Source organism: Rhodamnia argentea, chromosome 8 (genome assembly GCF_020921035.1).
Source record: "Rhodamnia argentea isolate NSW1041297 chromosome 8, ASM2092103v1, whole genome shotgun sequence".
Taxonomy (NCBI): domain Eukaryota; kingdom Viridiplantae; phylum Streptophyta; class Magnoliopsida; order Myrtales; family Myrtaceae; genus Rhodamnia; species Rhodamnia argentea.
In genome coordinates, this window is record NC_063157.1 from 11,893,507 (window position 1) to 11,915,784 (window position 22,278).

Here is a 22,278-nt window from a genome sequence, read left to right on the forward strand (position 1 = left end):
TTAAAGCACTTTGATTGCCATTGAATCTAAAATAGTGGACGATTTGTATCTTCTACCAAATATTAACACAATCATGCAGATGTATCAATTATAAATTAGCCAAAGATAACTACACAGCTCTACGCAGTACATTATGCAGTGAATGGTAGATCCTGTTTTGTGCAGCAGCAACTCAGCCTCAAAGGTAATGGATGCGAAGCGGGCCAGGACAAAAGGAACACAAGTCCTCACGATACAAAGTACGAATTTGGGGCAACAGTTACTTTCAGGTTCACCTGATTAAAGTTTGAGGCTAAAGCTGGTTTGCACATGCTCTCTCGGTTCCGTAGGTCAGGTGAGCTGCAACAGGATGCAATACTTCGCCAAAGTTTGGACAAAATATGGCCGTGAAAATCTTCCAATGGAAACCCAAAAGTTCATGTGAAGATGGCTTGAGCAAAAAATCTTGATTCCCATATACGCGAGCAGACAGAAGGCAAAATCTGTGCGTCACTTAAGGTTTGGCTGGGCCTTTCCCTTCTTGGTTTAGTGCATACTCTCTTTTCATCTCTTCCAAGACGGCATCATTTGTGCTGCCCAAAGAGCCCACAGAGTAAGTGTGAGGTATTTGGCGAATCTCTGTTTCGCAACATTTATATCTCAAGTTGCATTAGGAAGAAAGCTTTCTCAAGTATGTGAGATGGCTCTTCACCTATGCACCATGCATACTGCATCACAAGAACTCTACGACATAAGATAAGACTAAAGAGAAGTACCGTTCGGGGGAATCATATTAGTTCAACCACTTTCCTCCCAATTCAAACTATCATCACCGCTAAAGGACAGGAAGGACCAGGATGTTACTAAACCACATTCCAACCAAATGTAATCCACACCCCCGCCAGTTTTTAGACAGCATATCACAAATAAATCACATGATTCCAAAACCCTCGCATCAAACCAAAGCGGTGACTCCATTATATCCCCCCAAGTTCCTCTTGTTCTGACCACATTTTCAGTTGGAACATGAATGAATCGTAAAATACCCAAAAGTGGGGTACTACCGTAACAGATACCGCCGGACTAGATGAACATGCCCGAGTAGTAAATTTTCAATGCCCAAATTTACTCTTTCCTTAGATATAAAACCACCATCATCAAATCAAACCTTGCAAAACGACCCCCAAAAAGCTATGTGAACCACATTCACTAAAAAGTCCCACAACGAAACAGAAAGAGTTTGTTCAAGAAGACTTACTAGTGGTGAAGGCAGTCATTCAATTCTTTAGCTTGTTTGCGGCACTGCCAGACCACAGAAAAGGTTCTTCCGGTGGCGCATTCCGCATACCTCGAAGTATAATAATCGCATTCTTTCAGAGCCTTCTGCTTCATCTTGCTGCGTAAAGCTGTATACAAGAGGAGCCACGCAAAGCGCTTAGCCAGCCGAGCAATTGCGAAACAAAATGCAAAAATATACGACAAGCATGTAGAATTAAATTGCCTACGGAGAACCTCAGCATCTCCCTCTTTCCCTATTGATCAATTAGATAAAAACAAAACATGAAAGAAAAAAGAATCACTTAGCAGACTAATTTTCAGCTAAAGCACTCGAAAGAACAGCGAAACTGCCTGCGGATCACCTAAAACCGCGCTTTGGTTTTAGCTATCAGAATCGAGTACCAGTCGCTCGATTGAGTTCGACCATCGCCATCAATACTCCAACCTCAATACGCGTAACACCACAATGTCGATTCAAAGAACCATCCATTGGCTTGTTAGGGTTTAAGAAAATCAGCCCTACTGCGGGTAAAACCAGTGGAATCAAGAGAAGAACCTTCCTCGACTTTCTTCTTCACGTGGTTCTCACGCGCCTCCTGAACGTAGCCCATTGAGGAGCGAGAAGGTCTTGCAATTGAAGGAGGAGCAAGGTCTCTGCTTTAGGACTTCGCCATGGGCGTTGGACGTAGAAGAAGTAAAACCGCGAGGTCTATGGGGGTTTGCAGCCTCGCAGTCGCAGGTCAACAAAAGGCTCTTCCTTACTCTCCTTCTACGCCGTCGTTTTGTGCGGTAATAACTGGACCATTTTCATTATGAACAATTCTATTCTTTACAAAAAAAAAAATGATTATTAAGAAATACGAAAAAATTCTGCGCGTCAGAAATTTTTTGAAATATCGTTAGTTAATTACTTAACATATATCCAAATAATTAAATAATAATAAAAGTCTCTTTCAAATTGAACAATCGGGAGATAAATTAATATGGGAATTGAGATCCGAACACATGAAAAGCAAAAGTTCGTACTATATATTGAAATGGCTCTCCAACGACAGCGGGCTTTAAAGTATATTGACGAGTGTATCGTTGGTAAGTCTTGTATACCTAATCATGCGCCTAGCGACTCAAGGATTCACTTGAGCGCTTTCAAGCCGTCTCGAGCCAAATGAGCTCAAATGGATAGTGTTGGGTTGGCTTCAAAAGACATTATTTAGTTGATTGGTAATAAGAAGGGAAACTTTCTCAATGAAGATCAATTCATAGACATTACGGTTGTGTTTGGTCGTCACGATATAAATTAGGATAAGATCTTATCCTATTATGTATTTGATAACTATCTAAGATAAGATAAAGGAGGATATAGGAGGAATATAATCATGATAAAAAAAAGTTATAGGGGAAAGGATGGGATAGATCATGATATGATTTTTTGAAAGAGCAAACATGAACAAAATCAAGTTCCACAACCATTGCCTCTCATCCGCATTGGCCCGACTCTTCGTCGCGCTAAGGGCTACAACCATCAAGTATGGCTGCCTCTTCGGTGGCGTCAAACTAGGGTCTTCGGCTGCAAAATTGTGTACTCTCTACGACCTTATTCTTTAATCGATTGTTTGGCGTTATATAAGGTCACGTCCTTTATTCTTTAACCGCTTGAAAATTTTCAATATTTGAATCGACTTTCAAGATAGCTCTCTTGGACAACCTACGTGAGTGCATCTTCAACTTGTGGAAAGATGTTAAATAATTAGATTGTTCAACACTTGTTTACTCACTCGATAAGACAGCAAGGAAGATTAATGGGTCATCCTCAAAGAATTCGACTTCAAATCAAGATCCCCGATTCTACGGGGTCTACTCCGTCAATATTGTACTGGAATTTAGATGGTACAAACATCTACTCAACAATAACTCACTCATCAGAATTCATCACAAAATAATTTCTAAAGCATCCCGATATTTCAACGCAATAAAGTCAACTTCAGCAGCGCCTTGCCTTTGCATATCTGACTTTAAATCCTTAATTCACCAAACAGTAAATATGATTAGACAAAATACTTTGATTTCTTATCATATCATATTCGATCTTATCCCTACTAAAAATACGGACGACCAAACGCGGCCTATGGATTTTAAGTACACATGCATCTATTGGCCCCTTACACATATATACTCTTTTTATTGGTAATTCATGATTTAGATTGATTAATCATAATAGCCTTTGGAAAATCTTAAACCTATTGCACTTTTGTCAATTCAGTTATAAACCTTTAAATTTTGCCAATTTAGTTATAAACATTTTTGCGTTTTTCCAATTGAATCCATTTGACCAATTTTGGTCGAAAATCGCCGATGTAGATATCGTCCATCCTAGGTGGCACAACCAACATTGATGTGGATAAATTTTAATATTTTTACGATATTTTTATTTTTATTTTTACAACCGTGGTTGGTGAGGTTGTTGGTCGACCCTTACCTTTGTTGGCAACAGTTGCAAACAAACAAATAAAATTAAGAATATTGAATATTGCTATAATTATCATTAATAATTGTTCACGTCAACGCCGACCACGATGCATAGAATGTCGGCAACACGACCAACGTCCACGTTGGTGAATTCCGAAGAAAAAATAGTCCGGTTGGGCTCAATCGAAAAAACATGAAAAGGTGTTTAGAACTCAATTTGCAACATTAAAATGTTTAAGACTGAATTGACAAAAGTGCAATATATTTAAAATAAATAATTAGAGAATTCAGCTACACAAAAAGAAATTGGAGGATCAATTCGTATAATAACCTCTCTCTGAATTTTGTTACGCTTTTTTATAGAGCGCGAGAGTCGAGCATCGCATATATGATACTAGCGTCTTTATCCGTTAATCTCTTTATCGGGTGCTAGGGCGGCCACATGCTTAGGGTGCGCGTGGTAACACTTTTACTTTAGAATTCAACTTCTAACCAGAAATTGAATTTCCTACTTCTCTTCAGAAGCGGAAGTTGATTTTTCTACTTTTACTTTAAAAGTTATTCTGATAAGAGAAATTCGTTTGGTAGCGGTTGAAAATTTATACTTCTAAAACATTATTAACAAAAAATTTTTTATGAAAAATTACTATCGGTGGCTGAAAAATTTCCACTTCATTTTTGAACTTTTTTTAAAATTTCTTTAAAAATAAAAAATTATTATTTAATTTTTGCTTCGGCGGTCGTAGACAGTGACTCGGCGGCGGCGGCCAGCGCGGTGGTTGATGGTTGGCGGGAGGGGGCTTCGGTTGGCGGCGATCGCGACCTACAAAGATCGGCAGTTGGCAACAATCGCGACCGGCAAAGGTTGGTAGTGGGTGGTGGTCGGTGGTTAGCGGCGGCCAACGGTGGCCTGCGAAGGTCGGCGGTAGTTGGCTACCAAGGGCGGTTAGTGGGTGGCGATCAATAGAGGTCTACGATGGGCGAGGGCGGACAATGGTTAGCGATTGGCGGTGGTCGTGGGTCATGACCGATGGAGGTCGGTGAAGGGCGGCGGTCGACGATAGTTTGCAGCGACGGAGGTAGGTATGATCGAAAAAAGGGTGATGGTGTAATAAAAAGAGGGTGATGCGAGAAGTACTTCTTGAATTGGATAAGCTATTTTTTTTAACTTTTCAAATTAGGGAAAAAATAATTTCAGAAGTGGAAATTCACTTCAGAAGTAAAAATTTTTACCTAATGAATTTTTGCTTCAAAAGTTACATTAGTAAAAAATTTTTACTTTAAAAATATTTTTGGATCAGAAATTTAATTTCAAAAATGTTATGATGCGCACAGCCGCACACTTATCGACAGACGGTTGATGTAATTGGGCTATTAATGGTAGGGGTGGCTTTTCGGCGTCCTCGACAAGCCCACAAGGAAAGAAAGAGAAAGAGAAAGGGAGGGAAGGCGTTTCCTTTGACGGTCAAAGCCAGCGTGGCGAGTTCAAGCGCTCCAACCTCCCCCCCACCGCCCCACCACAACGATGAAAGTCCGTCACCCACCATCTGTCGCCTTCCTATTGGACCTTCTCCCCTCTCGTTTTCGCTTCCTCTTTCCCTCGTATAAAAACCCCTCCCCCTTCCCCCGTTCCCCGTTTCTGCTTCACCTCTCTCGCACTCCTCCGGACGAAAGCCCCCCCGAATCATTCGCAGGTACTCCTTCTCCCTCTTTCCTGTTCCTCGTATGGAGTTGTTCTATGTCGATTTGAGCTTTCGGGGGGTCCTTTTTTTTTTTTTTTTGGTGGGGGCTGTGGTGGGATGTCTAGGTGCCTTGGCTCGTGTTGAGATCTGTCGCTGTCTTGCATTCGCGATCCGTCGATTTGATGCCTTTTTGTGGCTTCTGTCGATTCGATTGGCCGCAAGTTCTCGGCTTTATTGGCATGCGTGAGATCCGCTGGTTCGTATTTAGGGGATTCTTGTTCTGATCTGTTGGTTCGCCCGGGAGCCCTAGATAAATGCTCTGCTTATTGGAATCTGTTGACAATCTGATTTTGATAGCAATTAATGGGTTTAAATTCTGGGAAATGAGTTTATTGGGGGTTCAGAAGGCGTCAGAGATGAATCTGCCGATAATGAAGAGAATCTGGAATTCAAGTAGGTGGAGTCGCTTTTGCTTCTTTTTATTTCTTAAACGAGTCGGGTGTGGATTCGATCTGTTTTCTTGGTAGGATAATCTTGGGGCAGGAAAAAAAATTGAACAAGCAGGAACATGGGTTTGTATTGTTTAGGATTTAAAAGAAATCTTCCTGATATCTAGCTGTTGACAGCTAAAGAGGGGAAGGAAGAAGGCTCCTAGCCAGAGAGCGATGCTCCTAGCATTATGTAGCCCGATGATTGGCGATTGATATATCGAGTTTATGCTATATTATTAATCTCTTAGAGGGATTATAAGCTCTAGATATCTTGATTCGCATGGAGATGGTGTTTGCTTATTCCACCTCGCATCTTTTGCAATTTGATCAGCATAGTGAAGATGGCGGCAGCTGATTCTCCACGTGAGGAAAATGTGTACATGGCCAAGTTGGCCGAACAAGCCGAGCGTTATGAAGAAATGGTGGAGTTTATGGAGAAAGTAGCGAAGACTGTTGATGTCGAGGAACTTACTGTTGAGGAACGCAACCTCCTCTCCGTGGCGTACAAGAATGTGATCGGTGCCAGGAGGGCTTCATGGAGGATCATCTCCTCCATTGAGCAGAAGGAAGAGAGCAGGGGAAACGAGGACCATGTTGCGATTATCAAGGAGTATAGGGGGAAGATTGAGACTGAGCTCAGCAAGATCTGTGATGGCATTCTCAGTCTCCTTGAGTCACATCTCATTCCATCAGCCTCATCTGCCGAGTCAAAGGTGTTCTATCTGAAGATGAAGGGCGATTACCACAGGTACTTGGCTGAGTTTAAGGCAGGAGCTGAGAGGAAGGAGGCCGCTGAGAGCACTTTGTCGGCTTATAAATCTGCTCAGGTGGGTTTTCACTTCCAACTTGCCTCAATTATTGCTCCCATTGGCATTTCGTTGTGTTTCGCATAATAATAAGAAATCTGGTTGTCATTTGTTTGATGTAGGATATTGCTTTGGCTGAGCAGTCTCCCACTCACCCTATTAGGCTTGGACTTGCTCTTAACTTCTCTGTGTTCTATTATGAAATTCTCAACTCACCTGATCGTGCCTGCAGTCTGGCTAAACAGGTAATTTTTGTTGAGTTCTTCTGAACTTTGTTTAAGAGTTTCAAAACAAGAGTAACCTTTTGAACCAGCGCTTAGGCGGTAATATGAGATAGATGTCACACCAGAAATATTTCTGCTCATTTGGAGTATTAGGTTGTATTTGATGTTTAATCCACTTCCATTTTGGACCTCAATCCTTCTGTTTCAATCGTCATCCTTTCCTTTCCTCAAAATGCATTAATTGTTTGGCAGGCATTCGATGAGGCTATCTCTGAGCTAGATACATTGGGCGAGGAATCATACAAGGACAGCACATTGATTATGCAACTTCTCCGAGACAACCTGACACTCTGGACTTCTGATGTCACGGTCTGACTCTCTCTCTCTCTCTCTCTCTCTCTCTCTCTCTCTCTAACACACACACACACATGCATATGTGAACACATATCCATCATACACACCACAAGACTTGTCCATTCACAGTGCACTATCTCACACTTTACATGGGACTACAAAATGTTGTTTCTCAGGTGAGGCATTTTTCACAGACACACTGGTCGCTATTTGTATGGTGCTCTGGTTGGGTCAAGTTCACTAATTTGGCACATTGGCAATTATACTACTGTCTCAATTGGTGTAGTAATTTCTGATTAATGTTGCTGCTGAATTACTGTTCGTCAATGGTTCTTTATTGCACTTAATCAAAGTATATTGCCTATTTTAGTGCCGTGCCAGAGTATATAAGGGAATTGGAATTTTGAGTTTGATCATACTAAGTAACACCTGACCCATTCTTTAAGTGATAAAACACATTACTGTAGCCTGACAATGATACCTTATATTTAACTATTTCAACTATTTTGCCCACGCTTTCAGGATGAAGCTGGAGATGAGATCAAGGAATCTTCGAAAAAGGACTCTGGTGAGGGGCAACCACCACAGTGATGAGCTCCATTCATGAAGATGGCTTCTCTGTACTTTGAGACCGTGAACTCCTATGTAGACAGTGCTTTGTTATGACATCATTTTGTAATCAACACCATGATCTTAGTACTTGCACTGCTTTTGGGTGAAAGTATTATGGGATTGTGAACTTTTCTCTGGTCATTTATGGGGAAGAGATTGACTTGATGTGGTGCTCTGTTTTGTCTCGTGGTACCGATGCCAGTGGTTTTCTTATTGTGAAATGAACAATTCTGTAGATGCACGCCGATGGTTCACAAAGTGATTGCGGTAGATATATGTTGAGTGCTTATATCGGTTCGCCAGTTTATGTCGAATGCAGTCACCTTTTGCCAAATCACCCCTGTTAGTCTTCTTGCTTCGGTAGAGATAGTAATCTCTAGTATAACTTCAGCAGAAGTTCATACATCTATTGCTTTTCTGCACTCATGAAAAATTGTCGCAAAAAAAAGCAAATTTAAAGTATGGTATTTAAATTTTTCCTTTCATTGCTGTTGGTGCTCCTGGTAATCTTTTGAAGTCTCAAGAGTTGGAAGAGGCATCTCGTGTTGGCATCTAGGGCAAGTTGTCCTAATGGGTTGTGCGGAGTTTTGCCGTTCTTTCTCCATCTGGACAATTTTATCCTTCTCCAATGAAAAGTAAAGATATCGATTATAATAATTTAAGTAGAACTTCTTTCTTTGAGGACACTAATAATCCAATGCTGATCTTCGTCAGTGCCTTCTATCCTAGTAGTTGCACGAAATTGGTAAGCGAAACGGCCGGGATGTCAGAATTAAAGTCCCCAGTAGGTAAGTTTTATATGGATGTCGTGTTAGATATACTTTTATTCGGATTTATAGGATTTTTTGTGATATTGATTGTGGATAACACGAGAGCAATCAATATATTAGAACCGTAAATATTCTCTTAATTCGATGTTTTATTTGAGAATTAGTAGTTGCCTCAGTCATCCTTCCACCATCCACCACCACCACTAGCCAGTGCGAACTTGTACCCGGAACCCGATTCGCTGAAGAATTGAAGATGACGTGGAAAGAGCTCTAATATCGATCGATGCATCTGGAAGCGTTTGCTTGTATGCAACAAACGAACTTGTTTTCAAATAAAACTAATATCAAACTAATCCACTTGCCATTTCTCTTTCTCATTTATAACCTACCCATAGCATCTGTCACAAGAACTTTAGGAAAATTACGAAAAAAAAATCTTAAATCTATTATAATTGTGCCAATTTAATTCTAAACTTTTTTTTTTTTTATCAATTCAATCCTAAACATTTTGCATTTGTGTCAATTCAGTTTATTTGGCTAATTGGCTGATTGGACTTTTTAAAAATAATATTATAATAATTTCATGATTGTTTATATATTTTTTAAAATTTTCTTTTCTTTATTTTTTTTTGGCAAGCCGGCAAGGGTCAACAAAGAGAAGAAAGAAAGAAAGAAAATCACAAAATTATTAAAATACTATTTAAAAAAAGTCCAATAAGCATCGGCCAGTCAAATGAACCGAATTGACGGAAATATAAAAGGTTTAGGACTAAATAGGAAAAAAAAAATTAGGATTGAATTGGAACAATTACAATAGGTTTATGACTTTTTTTTATAATTCTCCCCAAGAATTTTGTATGAAACTATATAATCAATTGCAAAATAACCTCTTTTGAACAATTAATTCTCAACATAAAGTGAACTTTATGCTACCAATTTCATGAACAAAAAGTTACTTCTCGATGAAACCAAAACTTAAAAATCAGAGGTATGCAATTTTGCATGTACTAAGCTGATAGTGCATATGTCAAATAAGATCATTTCTTCCAAAAATTACTGAAGTATTGATAAGTGTGCATGTAATCTTTAGAAAGTATACACTTAGTATTGAAAACGCTTTATTTCGCTTAAAGATATCCCCTGTGAAATAAACATGGCACTTATAATGAAAACTAAAGATAATATTGTTAAAATTAATCTTGTTAAATCATATGGAAAATTGAATGGGCCTGTCAAATGATGCTAGATTGAATTGACCATAGCCCGATGGAAGTTATTGACCATGAACCCGTCTTCGAATCTCGACTCGATTGAGTCGGCCGGTCCTGAAGATTTTCTAAAACACTGGTCCAAATGAAGAATTGCACCATGCTCCTCTTTTCTTTTCTTTAGTTTTTTTTTCAAACCCTAAGGGTCTGTGAGGGTCACTAGCTGACCCATGCCGGCTTGGAAAAAAAATACAGAGAATAAAAAATAGAAAAAAAATCTTAAAATTATTAAAATAATATTTGAAAAAATGCCAATCAGCGTCGGCCAGCTTAATAAACTGAATTGGCACAAATTTAAAAGGTTTAGGACTGAATGGGAAAAAAAGAAAAAGTTTAGGACTGAATTGATACAATTACAATAGATTTAGGACTTTTTTTTGTAATTCTCCCCAAGAATTTGTTATGAAACTATATAATCAATTGCATAATAACCTCTTTCAAACAATAAATTCACAACATAAAGTGGACTTTATGCTATCAATTTCGTGAATAAAAAGCTACTTCTCAATGAAACTAAAACTTAAAAATCAGCGGTATGCAATTTTGCATGTATTAAGCTTATAGTGCATATGTCAAATAAGATCATTTCTTCCTAAAATTGCCGAAGTATTGATAAGTGTGAGTGTAATCTTTGGAAAGTACATACTTAGTATTGAAAACGCTTTATTTCGCTTAAAGATATCCCCTATGAACTAAACGTGGCACTTAGAATGAAAAATTATATTCTCATTTTTATCTTGAAGTGATGCACCTCTCCTTCAAGTGAAATGAAAACTTTCTTTCGACCAAAAAAAAAAAAAAAAAAAACTAAACGTGGCACTTATAATAAAAACTATAGACAATATCGTATAAAATTAGTCTCGTTAGATCATATGGAGAATCAAACGGGACTCTCAAATGATGGTGCAGATTGAATTGACCAAAGCTCGATGAAAATTATGTAAATTGACCTTAAACCCTTCTTTGAAGCCGGACTCTATTCAGTCGGCCGATCCCGAGGGGTTTCTAAAACACCGGTCTTAAAAAAAAAAAAGGTCAGTTAAAAAAGGGTCGTCGGCAACAATAGTCATGACAAACGCGGTCAGCCATTATTAGCCTACCCATTCCTCACTCTTGTCTAGTATGTTTCTTTCGTACCTTTTTTATATTTCAATCTTCTTCTTTACTAATTTTTTTTTTCCTGATTCTACATTTTTCGTTGAAGGAACATTGCAGCATGTTTTAAAAGATAAGGAGGCACGTTACAGAACTTTGAAAACCTCAAGGCCACACTACAAAATTTTCTGAACCTTATGCTACATTTGATCGTTTGGATTTCTAGTCATGATAGGATATAAAATTTATGAATTTTGCTATATCCTATCTATTTTTTTTTTTTTTTGTGGTGAATCACGTAATAAAATCAGACATTTTCACATCCGATCCATATTAGTGTAAGTGAACATAAAAAACCACAATCGTTGATAGTAAGAATCTATCGCGATACTTTTGCCTACCTCATTTTTATTTGCTTAATTTTTATTATTTTTCCTTTTTTTAGATTCTTTTCTTCTTAATTTCTTTTTTCCCTTCCACCATTCTCCAATAAAATGTAATAGATAGCAAACTATACTTGTATACCTAATACTACAATACATACAATACATAATCAATAAAAATACATATACTTATATATTGGATATAAGTATATGTATTATGGGATATAAAGAAATTCGACTATGATTTAAATATCATTTACATTTAGCTGTGATTTTAATTTTATTAATTTAAAAGTTTGTTATTCGAGAAAAATAATTTTTTGTAATATGGATATTAAAAATCCCACCCACCTTTATCCCTCGTCTCTTTTAGAATAATTTTATCCAGATTTTATCCGACTTTTATTCTGTCTTGAACAGCCACTAAATACATGATAGCATGAATTCTATCCTATCTCAAAATTTATGTCGATGAGTTGAAAAATCTAGGTGGTCCCTCCTCGATGGACACCCACTTGTCATGTAAGAGCTTGGACGACAGGAATTTAGCTCAAGTCAATCCTAAATAACACGTTAAGACAGATTTAAAAAGTGTCGGGATGGACATTGCAAAAAGTCGAAAGAATAAGGGGCAAAATTGTCGCAAACCAACTATCTATACAGCATATTGTCGTTCGGTCCTGATTTGGAAACGAACACTCAAATATAGATCATTAATATATAGGTTGTCATTGTTGTATGCATATCAACCTCTTTTCAAAAAAGGTGTTTTTATAAGGAGCCAAGTAATTATAAGGGATAGTAACACAAATGTTCCTTGAGCTTTGATCTAATTTATAATGTGATTCCTCATTAATTTGTGTAATGTGACCCTTGAAATTTGGCTCAATATATAATGTCATCACTAAAATTTTAATTTATTTAATATGGTTATTGAACCTTTTGGTCCAATATTTAATGTGATCCTTACACTTATATGAGAATATTTAAAATTTCAGAGATCACATTAAACATTTAAACAAAGTCAGGAACCATATTAAACAGTGGATAAAAAATCATGGACCATATTACATAAAATATAAGTTCGGGAATGATATTGCACATTGGACCAAAGTTCAAGGATCACATTGAATAAATTGAAAATGTAGAGACAATATGATACATAGAACCAAAATTTATGGATTATTTTTCTCAATTTACCTAATCAGAACTCGCATCAAATATCGTAGAGCAACTGAAAAAACCTATTGTGTCGCTCATAAGTGTTTTAAGAATTGTACTTAATCGAACGATTCAATCGGTTCAACTAGGTACTTGACCACATGGATGATCCAATCGGTTCAATTAGATACTTGACCATCTCGATGTGATTGTCTATCCACTAGGCACGGTCCTAGCTTTTTATATAACCTTTCGGTCTTTTTTATTTGGGTAAATTACATAAATTGCCCTTGAACTTTAGTATAATGTACAATACTATAATGTGATCTCTAAACTTTAGCCCAAAATGTATTGTCATCCTTGAACTTTTAATTTTTTCAGTGTATTTTCTAAACTTTTTGTACGTGTTCAATTTAGTTCTTTGGATCGTATGAAAATAATCAATCATTGAACATTTTCATACGGTTCAAGGGCTTATATGTACCAACAGTTCGGGACCACATCGAACAAATTAAAAGTTCGGGGACGATATTGCATATTGGATTAAAGTTCAAAGACCACATCGTATTAAAATGAATATGTACCGTTAAATTTAGCGGGCCGTAAGGAAATTCACATGGGGTTCATAGTTTTGACTATCTGAGTTCATTTGAACGCATACATTCGATTCGTCCGATGATTACTTGCGGAGAGGATTTACGGTTCAAATCCAATCTTTTAACCAAGTTATGTAGAATCTTGCGTAGGATTTTCTGGCCGCGGTGGATGACATAAAGTAATAAATCCTCAAGAAAAGTTGTAAAATCCACTACGAAAGATTTCATTATAAAAATCCCGGACGCTACACACTACTCGCTACTACAGTACGCTATCTTCACGCCTGCTCTCAAGGCTCCTTACTTTTCTGGGTTCCTTCCATCACACACCCCTTTCTGGCTCTCCTCTAAAACCCATTTGCTTGCCGTTCATGTCTGCCACCACTGCTGTGATTGCTTGGTCCGCCATCTTCAACCCTTTCTTGAATCTCTCTTCTTCTTCTTCTTCTTCGTGTTCAAAAGAACTGTTTTTTCCCTTGTGGGTCATCAAGACATAACTGTTTGAACTTGGGTATTTCCCCCGTCTTCTCCTCAGGGGCTCAGGCGAAGATGGGCAGCTTGGGCTCGGAGACAACGAGGAGAAAGAGTGGGTCTGCGCCATCAAAGCACTCGAGCCCTACAAAGTTCGCTCCGTTGTCGCCGGAAGCCGAAACTCTCTCGCCATTTGCGAGGGTGGCCAGGTCTGTCACATTCCTTTATATATCTATCATTTAAATCTGTTGCGATTAGTTTCTTGTTCTTTAGCTCTTGTCTTTATCCTCAGCTGACTCGACTCGACGCTGACGAAACGGGAAAAAACGTGATTACTTGATGGAAGGAAATTACAATCTTTGACGCGATTTCATCGTTTTGGCTTCTTCTGTTCATCATCTTATATATATATATATTTTGGTTAAGTTGTTTGTCGAGCAATTCTTGTTTGGCTTAGACTTTGTAGGAGTATCGCCTGACGTGTTCTTATTTTTTATTTTATGGTTTTTTGTGATGTTAGTTGTTTACATGGGGTTGGAACCAGAGAGGGACTCTTGGGCATCCACCAGAAACCAAGACTGAGAATGCCCCGAGCCAGGTTAAAGATCTTGCCAATGTCAAGATTGTTCAGGTAATGCGCAGTGTCTACCATGAAAGCCCGCTTGGGCAATTTGATTCACATGAAATTGTTTTTCGGGTGGGTTAAAGTTGTTCTGATGGTTCCAATTTTTAGGCGGCTATTGGTGGGTGGCATTCTCTTGCTGTTGATGATCAAGGCCGTGCTTACGCGTGGGGTATGTTACTTACCTCTATGTTCTTAAGCTCTTGGGTTGCACCATGCCCCAAATGTGTTTGTTTGACTAGTGGGATGCATCCAATCAAAATATGAACCTTAGAAACTGTAGCTGTTGGTGTTTTGAACTTCAATCAATGGAAGGCTCCTATTTTGTAGGTGGGAATGAGTATGGACAGTGTGGTGAAGAACCTGAGAGGAAAGATGACACTGGGAAGCCCTTGAGAAGGGATATTGTGATTCCCCAACGCTGTGCTCCCAGACTCGTAGTTCGCCAGGTGATACACGGAACCTTGCAATCATGTTATGGTGAAATCCCCATACTGCTAATACTTGTCTCTAGTTGCTAGGGATTTTATATTTGTCAACTTCGCCCGTTTAGTTATTGTGATTTCTTGCCATCATGAATATTTGGGGTTACAAGAAGCTTGAACCCAAATTCTGAATAGGCTAATGATATGTAAGAGCTTAGAAGAACCATCCAGAGTTTGGTATCTTGACCATTTCATCTGACAGAATTTTTAGAGTTAGTATTGGGATATATTCTTTAAATTAGTGATGATGAATAATGGCAAGATGGATCTCTTTTTCTTGTCTACTTGAGCACTGATGTATCACTATCACCGTTGAATGCTACATATCATCCTTTAGGAAGCAAAAGAAATCTTTCTTAACTACTTTGCTATTGCCTGGATTATTAGATTTTCTCCTGAACTTCTGAGCCATTTCTTCATGTGCCAGCACATGGTCTGAACCATTTGGTATGTAACTGTTTTTAAGTGCTTCTTTTCTAGGTGGCTGCTGGAGGTACCCATTCCCTGGTACTTACACGCGACGGGCAAGTATGGACGTGGGGTCAACCATGGCCACCAGGAGACATGTATGGTTTGCATTGGCCAAATTACTCAGACATTTCAGTTGTTCTTCCGGATAATTTTTTTTCGCGCGGCGTAGCTTCCTTCTTGGTTTCATCTGATAAGTACTCGTCTTTACAGAAAACAGATTTCTGTTCCAGTGCGAGTACAAGGTCTGGAAAAGGTAAGGCTTATTACGGTCGGTGCATTTCACAATATGGCCCTTCAAGAAGATGGAACTTTGATGGCATGGGGTAATAACGAGTATGGACAACTTGGTACTGGCGACACTCAGCCTACATCTCAACCTGTCCCTGTTCAAGGGCTCCCTGGTCTTACTCTGGTGCGTACTAATGACATTTTTGCTATTTTGTCTTTGCTTTCAGTGTTTTCTGTTAGGCTTACCAATGAATTCCATCTCGTTATCACCTTTCATTGCTAAACTGAGGGGTCCAGCTTGTTGCCATAGTGGAAGAAACAGGACAACTGATTCGGCAGTGTATACTCGAAAACTACTGCAAATGGTTTGACCACTACAAGATAACATTGATTGTAAAAGCTTTGCAAAATTTTTGTGTGTACTGCTTTATGTAATCTAGAATTTTAACATCTGGCTGATGTTCTGATAAATTATTAGTCTAGGTAACTCGTCAGTTCTAATATACTCATTTTTTCCGTTTACCAGATGAACAGTAATGTGAATTTGTAGTTGTGCACATAAACCGTTACCAAAGCCACTGTTTGGGATGAATATATAATTTTCTGTACTGCTGATGCTTAGGTTGATATTGCTGCTGGAGGATGGCATTCTACAGCGTTGACAGATGATGGAGAGGTAATAATTTACAGTGATGAGTTTCTTGGCATGGCTCTGTTAAGCGCTCTGTATTTCTTCTGTTTTATGACCGTTAGGTACTTATAGCATCTGGTTTGGCAATAGGTAAAATTCCATATATTGTGTAAGACGACCTCCAAATTCCAAATGAGAGTTTAACCATTTAGTACTTTGCCATATAATTATCTCTATATAGAGAAGAGCTCTATCTAGCGTACATGAGTAGCCAATGTATGCTTACACATATCAGAATCTAGCTTCAACTTATGCTGCAAAATTTCCTGTGATATTCATGTGCTAGTCTGTGATTGTAAAGTTTCATCGGGACATTTTGTTCTGTTGATACTTGCTCCTGAGCTGGTGAAACTGAAGGTGTTCTGTGCATTGTGTCCTTGCAGGTATATGGATGGGGAAGAGGTGAACACGGGAGGCTGGGTTTTGGAGATAATGATAAAAGCAGTAAGATGGTACCCCAGAAGGTCCATCTTTTGGCTGGGGAAAGCATTATTCAGGTAATATTCCATATATGTCCTGTTGTGTTAAAGCATCTGATCAGATTTAGTGCTGTTTCAGATCTGCACCTATCTGTCATATATATTGTTTGTACCTGTGCTATGAGTTTAAAACTGTCGGTTGAGCAGACCTGAATTCCTATTCTGGTGCAACCTGCCCGGTTAAGTTAATGCTGAAAGCTTTCTCTCCAAAAAGGTAGTGAATTCTACCGGCATGTCTCTGGACAACTCAATCCCTGAATATTTCTGGTAGTAATTAAAGTAGACAGTACTCCAAAAGCACCATAAAACCAATGCATCAATCAATGACCTCATAGTGGGTGTTTGAATTTATGGTTATGTGACCAAAGCCAGTGGAAATGGCAGAAGAAGAGATGTGGGGGCAAACAGAAAATTTGTGATCTTTCGGGAAAACCCTACCTATGTCTGAGAAAACCTGCCTGCTAAATCTTGAACTCCCTTTTCTGTAGGGAATTAATGTGGGAGATGGACAGTCTATTTATAAGAACTCTTCTTAATTTGTATTCATAAGAACCAAGTACTTGCTGGCATTATTTGTTGCTTGCAAGCTCGAGAGATCGTGCTTGCTTGTTAAATTTTTCTTGGATATTTGCTTTCTCACTGTCACTCTTATCATTCTAAGATATACTTGCCATACAAACATGTCAACCTTTTTTTGGGCCCATGAGCCAGACATTGTTTTATTTATATATGATTTAGGTGTCTTGTGGGGGCACACATTCAGTCGCATTAACACGTGATGGGCGCATGTTTTCGGTAAGTTTCTTTTGGTGCTTGATTTATCATAGTATGAGGATGCTTTTGGAATTATCATGTGAACTTTAACATGCTTGGACTCCTGATCTTTCTTTCTATTCTGAGGCTTTCATCTTGTGTGGCATGCTCATGATGATATTTTTGGATATTTCTTAAAATGATGGTCGATTTCCACAAATGTAGTTTGGTCGAGGTGACCATGGGCGCCTTGGTTACGGAAGGAAAGTGACAACAGGCCAGCCAGGGGAGGTGCCGATAAGTCTCCCCCCTCCAAGAAATTTCAGCGGCGCTGAATCGGAAGGAAGTTGGGTTTCCAAGCTCGTTGCTTGCGGAGGACGGCATACCCTGGCGATTGTGGAGTGGCAGCATACTCACGAAACCAAGTAATATTCATATTCCAGGGTTACGTTCTCATCTGTCGAAATCGGGAAACAAAGATGATTCCCAGATTAATACCTAAAATGCCGACGAGTGAGGTACACAAAACATGATTCCTCCGCCAGTCTTAATATCAAGGATGTTAAGGGTGTGATTTTCGAATAATTTGTTGGGGTGGCAGCGGTGATGGCGCTCCATGCGTGTTTTTTCTCCGAATGATTTGACTTATACACTAGTTTTGTTCACGGTGAAGGGATCGTATTCTAGTTACTGCAGTTTGCCAAACCGAGGCCGCCTTTGGTCTGTTATTTTGATGATGCATAACGCGGAAGAGTCCAATTGATCGAAACCCTTCAATTAGGATCTTTGTGTTAGATCATGTAGAAATCAATCTTGATTAATGTGGAATGTGAAGTCACAAAGATCCTACTTTGAGTAGGAGGCCACAACTTCTTGAAACAGCTGACTAGGACTTGCCATCTAGAGTTGTTGAGTACCAACTGCAAACTCGATCTGATCAGCTCAGGAACTGGAACAAATATAAGGATTAATCACGACTCGGAATCGATACGACAATCATAGCAAAGTAGTACCAATTAATCGATCAAGAAGGCGGGAGCCACATTAATTGATCGGAACAAGATGAATGGAATCTGTCTCGCGCGCACCTTGTCAAATAAGAGGAGTCGACATAGCCAGTGAGTTGATCTCAAAACATGGAGCCTAATTTCTCTGTACTAATTAGAGATTGCTTAATTTAATCTTTTTGGGAGGAGACAAACAAGTGTTGGGGCGTGCTGAGGTTGACGAAGAGATGCCTTACCTCACATGACGAAGTCCTCGCTTATACCTTTTCACTCCATGATACCTCGTACAAAGACGCCTTCCTCACATGACAACGTCCTCGATTGTTCCGTTCGCTCCGTAATTCTCTCGAACATAGCTACCATTCAACTCATCAAGCGAATAAACAGAGAAGATAAGCCAGCCAACCAAAGCTTACAACTTTTATTTGAATATGACAGGGTCAGCTTGGCTCTTCCCTTTTGAGAAAAAGCTTCACGTTGACATGTAAAATGCGAAGCATCTAACAACTTCACAAGAATCGGATACAACTCATAGTACTTGCAGCTCCTCTCCGTCTGTGTTTTTGCTGCCAAGAGCTCTTTCCCTGTTGCTGACAGAAAAATGAACTCTCCACTAGTACAGGTTTGATCGAACTCTCTCGATTCATATTGTGTGTTTGGAGTTTCTTTTCGTTTGGTTCTTGGCATGTGATGTGGCTTATGCTCTGCTTTCCGCTGACTGGTCCCAGGGTTTCACCAAGTCGCTCGCCATGACGATGCTCTCCGAGGTTGGCGACCGGACGTTCTGCGTTGCCACCGTAAGCCCTCGCATTTCATCTCGTTTTCTTGTCCTATACCCGGAACTTGTTCTTTCACGAAATAGTAGAATCTGCAAGTGTTCACTTGATCTGATTGAGTTATACGATAGCATTTCCCGCACAATGTGGCACACTGACGTTGCACATAGTTACAATAGAAAAGGTTATATCAAGCGAATGCAACGCCCTTCACATAAAAAGATTCGAACTATTAGTATGCCAAATGATATCTACATTAGCCCTCAACCCACGTTGACCACATCAATACATGATGAATCAACACCAATGTTTGTCACATCGGCTCAATGCTATTTCGGGAATACCCGGTCATGCATCACGAATAGTAATTCCCCATTCACATCAGCAGCTGCAGTCCGGTCATAAGAATGAATAGAGTTGAAGCTAATCTGTCACGGAAATTTGGTTAATGTCTGTGCTGTAGACTCTGGTTCCATGCTATTACAAACTGAACCAGTTATAGACCAGACATGAATGGACTGTTCATTTGCAAGGCTAACATCGTTTGTTCTCTGCCTTGTTAAGATTCTGGCAATGCAATATCCAAGGAAGAGCGTCTTTCTCGGATGCCTAGTTTCAGTAACTGTAAGCATTTTCTTTCTCATTCTTCTCATTTTATGTTCCATTTCTTCACTATGATTTCATTTACAAAGGAAACGGTTGAACTTTGCATTCTCAATTGTGGTCGAAATTTAGGCGATGACGGTGATCTCGGCTTTGCTTGGCTGGGCTGCTCCAAATCTGGTCAGCATTACAATCACTTCTCAGTTCTCACTTTTCATAGTTCATTAGATGTGACAGTACCTATTAACTTTGTTGGCTGAGCAGCTCTCAAAGGAATGGTCACATCATGTGACCACCTTCCTGTTTTTCCTGTTCGGTCTCCGTTCTCTCTGGGAAGGATTCACTGAGGATGATGAGTAATTCTTTTTTGCTTCTCTTTTTTCGAGCCTTTTTCTCTGTTTATTGTTCTTCCCTTCCCCATCACAATGTGCTTGGTGGGTTTGCATCAATGCAATTTTTTTTTTCTTTTGGCAGTGACAATGAGGAGTTGGAAGAAGTAGAAAAGGAATTGGTCAGTGTTCCTCTCTATCTTTCTCTCTGCTTAAGCTGTTTTTAAAAGAAAGGCATCATCATTGACCTGCATGTTTCTGGCGTTCATCAGGAAAAGGATTTGAAGGCAAGTTCTGAAAAATCAAAAGCAGCTTCTAAGGTGGATTCTAGCTCTTATTCTTTTACTTATCCTACTTTGATATCCATCCATTCAAGTGCAGGCATTGTTCCAGTTCACTGTAGAAATGATCAAATTTCTGCTTCCTAAATGTTTCAACTGATAGTCTACATCGCCCCTCTTTGTGCGCTTTTTCTTTTTTATTCTCAGGCTGATGATAACTTGAAGAAGAAACAGAAGCCATTCCTCACCAACTTCCTCTCTCCTGTCTTTCTCAAGGTGATTCCTCCATCCCATGCTGAACAAAACTTCACCTTTCTCCAGAGAAATGCTCTTGATAGATGAAACTAAACTCAACTTTATGTGGTTGGGTTCCATGAAACCTACATGTTAAGACCCTGCCTGACTCAGGATGACTGCTCTGCAGGCGTTCTCACTCACCTTCTTCGGCGAATGGGGCGACAAAAGCCAGGTAAAAAAGTGCCAGCCAGAGTCAATTATGTAAAGTAGGGCTCATCTAATTCTGAACTTATGGGATCTGCATAACAATTTGGAATCAAGAAACAATTTTGAGAGTATTCACTCTGCTTAATAATCTGATAACTGTGAAATACTGCAGCTAGCAACAATCGGCTTGGCAGCTGACGAAGACACTTTGGGAGTAGTGCTTGGTGGAATAGTGTAAGAACAACTGTACACAGAATAACCTAATCATGGATTCGGGCTAGCAACTGCCGAGTATTACGTGTTCGTGCAAAGCAATGCAATTCTAATAGTAACCGCTCGCATCTTGTCGCCATGACCACTGTTTGAGCAGCTTAATTTGTTCTCTTCAGTGCCTACATTGAATTTATTCCCGCCAGAGAATACAAGCATCGCTCTAGGACAAATCCTACTGCTTAATTTATTCGTAACTTTTTCAGGGGACAAGTGTTGTGCACAGTTGCTGCTGTTATAGGGGGAAAGAGTCTGGCTTCTAAGATATCGGAGAGGCTGGTAATATTCCTTATCTTTGCTACTTAGCTCAGCTCACATGTTCGTTTCTTTCTTGCATGTGGTCCTCAATCCATTCGCCTTTGTGCTTCTCGGTGCAGGTGACCCTCCTAGGTGGATTCCTCTTCCTAGTGTTTGGGGTCCAATCCCTACTTTCACCATTCTAATTATGGATTTCTCTTACGTTTGTATGTCTATGCTGCTGCTTCCCGTTAGTTGAGACTGCTCTAGCGCTGATACCTCGGTTATTTTTGTCTGAGCATTGTTATGTTCTTTACTACTTGCATCGATGCGTTTCGACCTTGTCACTTGATAGTTTGTATTTCACGTCGACAAGGCATGAGAGCAGATTCTTACAAATAAGTGGTGGCCTCGAGTGTCGGTCAGTTTGGTCTTGTGACCGGAAACCTAGCGGCTGCCATAGAGCGAACACCCAGATCCATACGGGCAGCTAAGCATGCGAGCGAACAATAGCCCCCAGATACAGTATTGACTCAGCAGGGATGCGATGATGAAGGCTTCAATTCCAGTGTTTGCTGCCCAATAAGCAAATTGACTGGTCATGCCTTTAGCAGATCTCACTCAAATGTTCATAAGATTGCAAGAAGGTTGTTGAAAACATATGACCCTCAGAGAAATCAACTGGTCTTGGAAGATCTTACCAAGCGCTTTCCTCTGTGTCCTCCTAATACCATCTCTTCGATAGCAGGACAGCAAACACAAGCAACCAAGAAGAGCAAAAATAAAAAAAGATCGAGACTGAGCAACTGGAAACAGAAGAATGCTCTAGTGGCTAGCAGGCACTTGTTCACTTCGAAGTAGATACATCTCTGACAGCCCAAGCAGCTGAAAGATGCTCGAATTACACCGAATTTTCTGAATAGTTATGAATGACGATGATCGTTATTGCGATTGCCTTGCAGGTGA

The 22,278-nt window shown here is 39.5% G+C and overlaps 4 protein-coding genes across 9 annotated transcripts; 3 read left to right on the forward strand and 1 right to left on the reverse strand.

Annotated features, from left to right (window-relative positions):
• Nucleotides 1-62: 62 nt before the first annotated feature.
• LOC115745444 (uncharacterized protein DDB_G0275933) lies at nt 63-2,008 on the reverse strand. Its single transcript, XM_030680987.2, has 3 exons — nt 1,814-2,008; nt 1,238-1,385; nt 63-572 (listed from the first exon to the last, which is right to left on the reverse strand). Exons 1-3 carry the CDS (start codon nt 1,866-1,868, stop codon nt 494-496), a joined length of 282 nt encoding a protein of 93 aa, XP_030536847.1. The 5' UTR covers nt 1,869-2,008; the 3' UTR covers nt 63-493.
• Nucleotides 2,009-5,270: 3,262 nt separating this feature from the next.
• On the forward strand, nt 5,271-8,181 carry LOC115745401 (14-3-3-like protein GF14 psi). The gene is made up of 5 exons (XM_030680926.2): nt 5,271-5,417; nt 6,202-6,723; nt 6,825-6,947; nt 7,179-7,295; nt 7,803-8,181. Exons 2-5 carry the CDS (start codon nt 6,238-6,240, stop codon nt 7,869-7,871), a joined length of 795 nt encoding a protein of 264 aa, XP_030536786.1. The 5' UTR covers nt 5,271-5,417; nt 6,202-6,237; the 3' UTR covers nt 7,872-8,181.
• On the forward strand, nt 7,317-21,659 carry LOC115745347 (GDT1-like protein 5). Of its 4 annotated transcripts, none has more exons than XM_048284712.1 (13): nt 7,317-7,338; nt 18,927-18,994; nt 19,101-19,169; nt 19,713-19,772; nt 19,884-19,931; nt 20,016-20,107; nt 20,226-20,262; nt 20,353-20,400; nt 20,569-20,637; nt 20,786-20,830; nt 20,978-21,039; nt 21,282-21,354; nt 21,453-21,659. In XM_048284712.1, exons 2-13 carry the CDS (start codon nt 18,974-18,976, stop codon nt 21,516-21,518), a joined length of 690 nt encoding a protein of 229 aa, XP_048140669.1. In that variant the 5' UTR covers nt 7,317-7,338; nt 18,927-18,973; the 3' UTR covers nt 21,519-21,659. The 4 variants fall into 4 exon arrangements, with proteins under 4 accessions (XP_048140669.1, XP_048140668.1, XP_048140670.1 ...); XM_048284711.1 differs by having other exon boundaries at nt 7,324-7,339; nt 18,920-18,994; XM_048284713.1 differs by lacking the exons at nt 7,317-7,338; nt 18,927-18,994 and adding an exon at nt 18,792-18,906.
• Nucleotides 13,404-18,055, forward strand: LOC115745346 (ultraviolet-B receptor UVR8-like). 3 transcript variants are annotated; one of them, XM_030680854.1, is made up of 12 exons: nt 13,404-13,565; nt 13,701-13,845; nt 14,157-14,267; nt 14,370-14,430; nt 14,589-14,707; nt 15,224-15,309; nt 15,425-15,626; nt 16,065-16,118; nt 16,517-16,630; nt 17,351-17,407; nt 17,591-17,816; nt 17,909-18,055. In XM_030680854.1, exons 1-11 carry the CDS (start codon nt 13,537-13,539, stop codon nt 17,792-17,794), a joined length of 1,182 nt encoding a protein of 393 aa, XP_030536714.1. In that variant the 5' UTR covers nt 13,404-13,536; the 3' UTR covers nt 17,795-17,816; nt 17,909-18,055. The 3 variants fall into 3 exon arrangements, with proteins under 3 accessions (XP_030536714.1, XP_030536713.1, XP_030536715.1); XM_030680853.2 differs by having other exon boundaries at nt 17,591-18,030; XM_030680855.2 differs by having other exon boundaries at nt 16,065-16,114; nt 16,513-16,630; nt 17,591-18,030.
• Nucleotides 21,660-22,278: the final 619 nt, after the last annotated feature.

Coding starts and splice junctions, on each gene's coding strand:
- LOC115745444 (XM_030680987.2), bottom strand. CDS start 1,868: ATGGGCTACGTTCAGGAGGCGCGTGAGAACCACGTGAAGAAGAAAGTC. Junction 1,386..1,813: donor GAAGAAGAAAGTCGAGGAAG/GTTCTTCTCTTG, acceptor TCTTGTATACAG/CTTTACGCAGCAAGATGAAG. Junction 573..1,237: donor AATGACTGCCTTCACCACTA/GTAAGTCTTCTT, acceptor CTCTTTGGGCAG/CACAAATGATGCCGTCTTGG.
- LOC115745401 (XM_030680926.2), top strand. CDS start 6,238: ATGGCGGCAGCTGATTCTCCACGTGAGGAAAATGTGTACATGGCCAAG. Junction 6,948..7,178: donor CCTGCAGTCTGGCTAAACAG/GTAATTTTTGTT, acceptor ATTGTTTGGCAG/GCATTCGATGAGGCTATCTC. Junction 7,296..7,802: donor TCTGGACTTCTGATGTCACG/GTCTGACTCTCT, acceptor CCACGCTTTCAG/GATGAAGCTGGAGATGAGAT.
- LOC115745346 (XM_030680854.1), top strand. CDS start 13,537: ATGTCTGCCACCACTGCTGTGATTGCTTG. Junction 14,708..15,223: donor CCAGACTCGTAGTTCGCCAG/GTGATACACGGA, acceptor CTTCTTTTCTAG/GTGGCTGCTGGAGGTACCCA. Junction 16,631..17,350: donor CTGGGGAAAGCATTATTCAG/GTAATATTCCAT, acceptor TATATGATTTAG/GTGTCTTGTGGGGGCACACA.
- LOC115745347 (XM_048284712.1), top strand. CDS start 18,974: ATGAACTCTCCACTAGTACAG. Junction 19,170..19,712: donor GGACGTTCTGCGTTGCCACC/GTAAGCCCTCGC, acceptor TGCCTTGTTAAG/ATTCTGGCAATGCAATATCC. Junction 19,773..19,883: donor GATGCCTAGTTTCAGTAACT/GTAAGCATTTTC, acceptor GTCGAAATTTAG/GCGATGACGGTGATCTCGGC.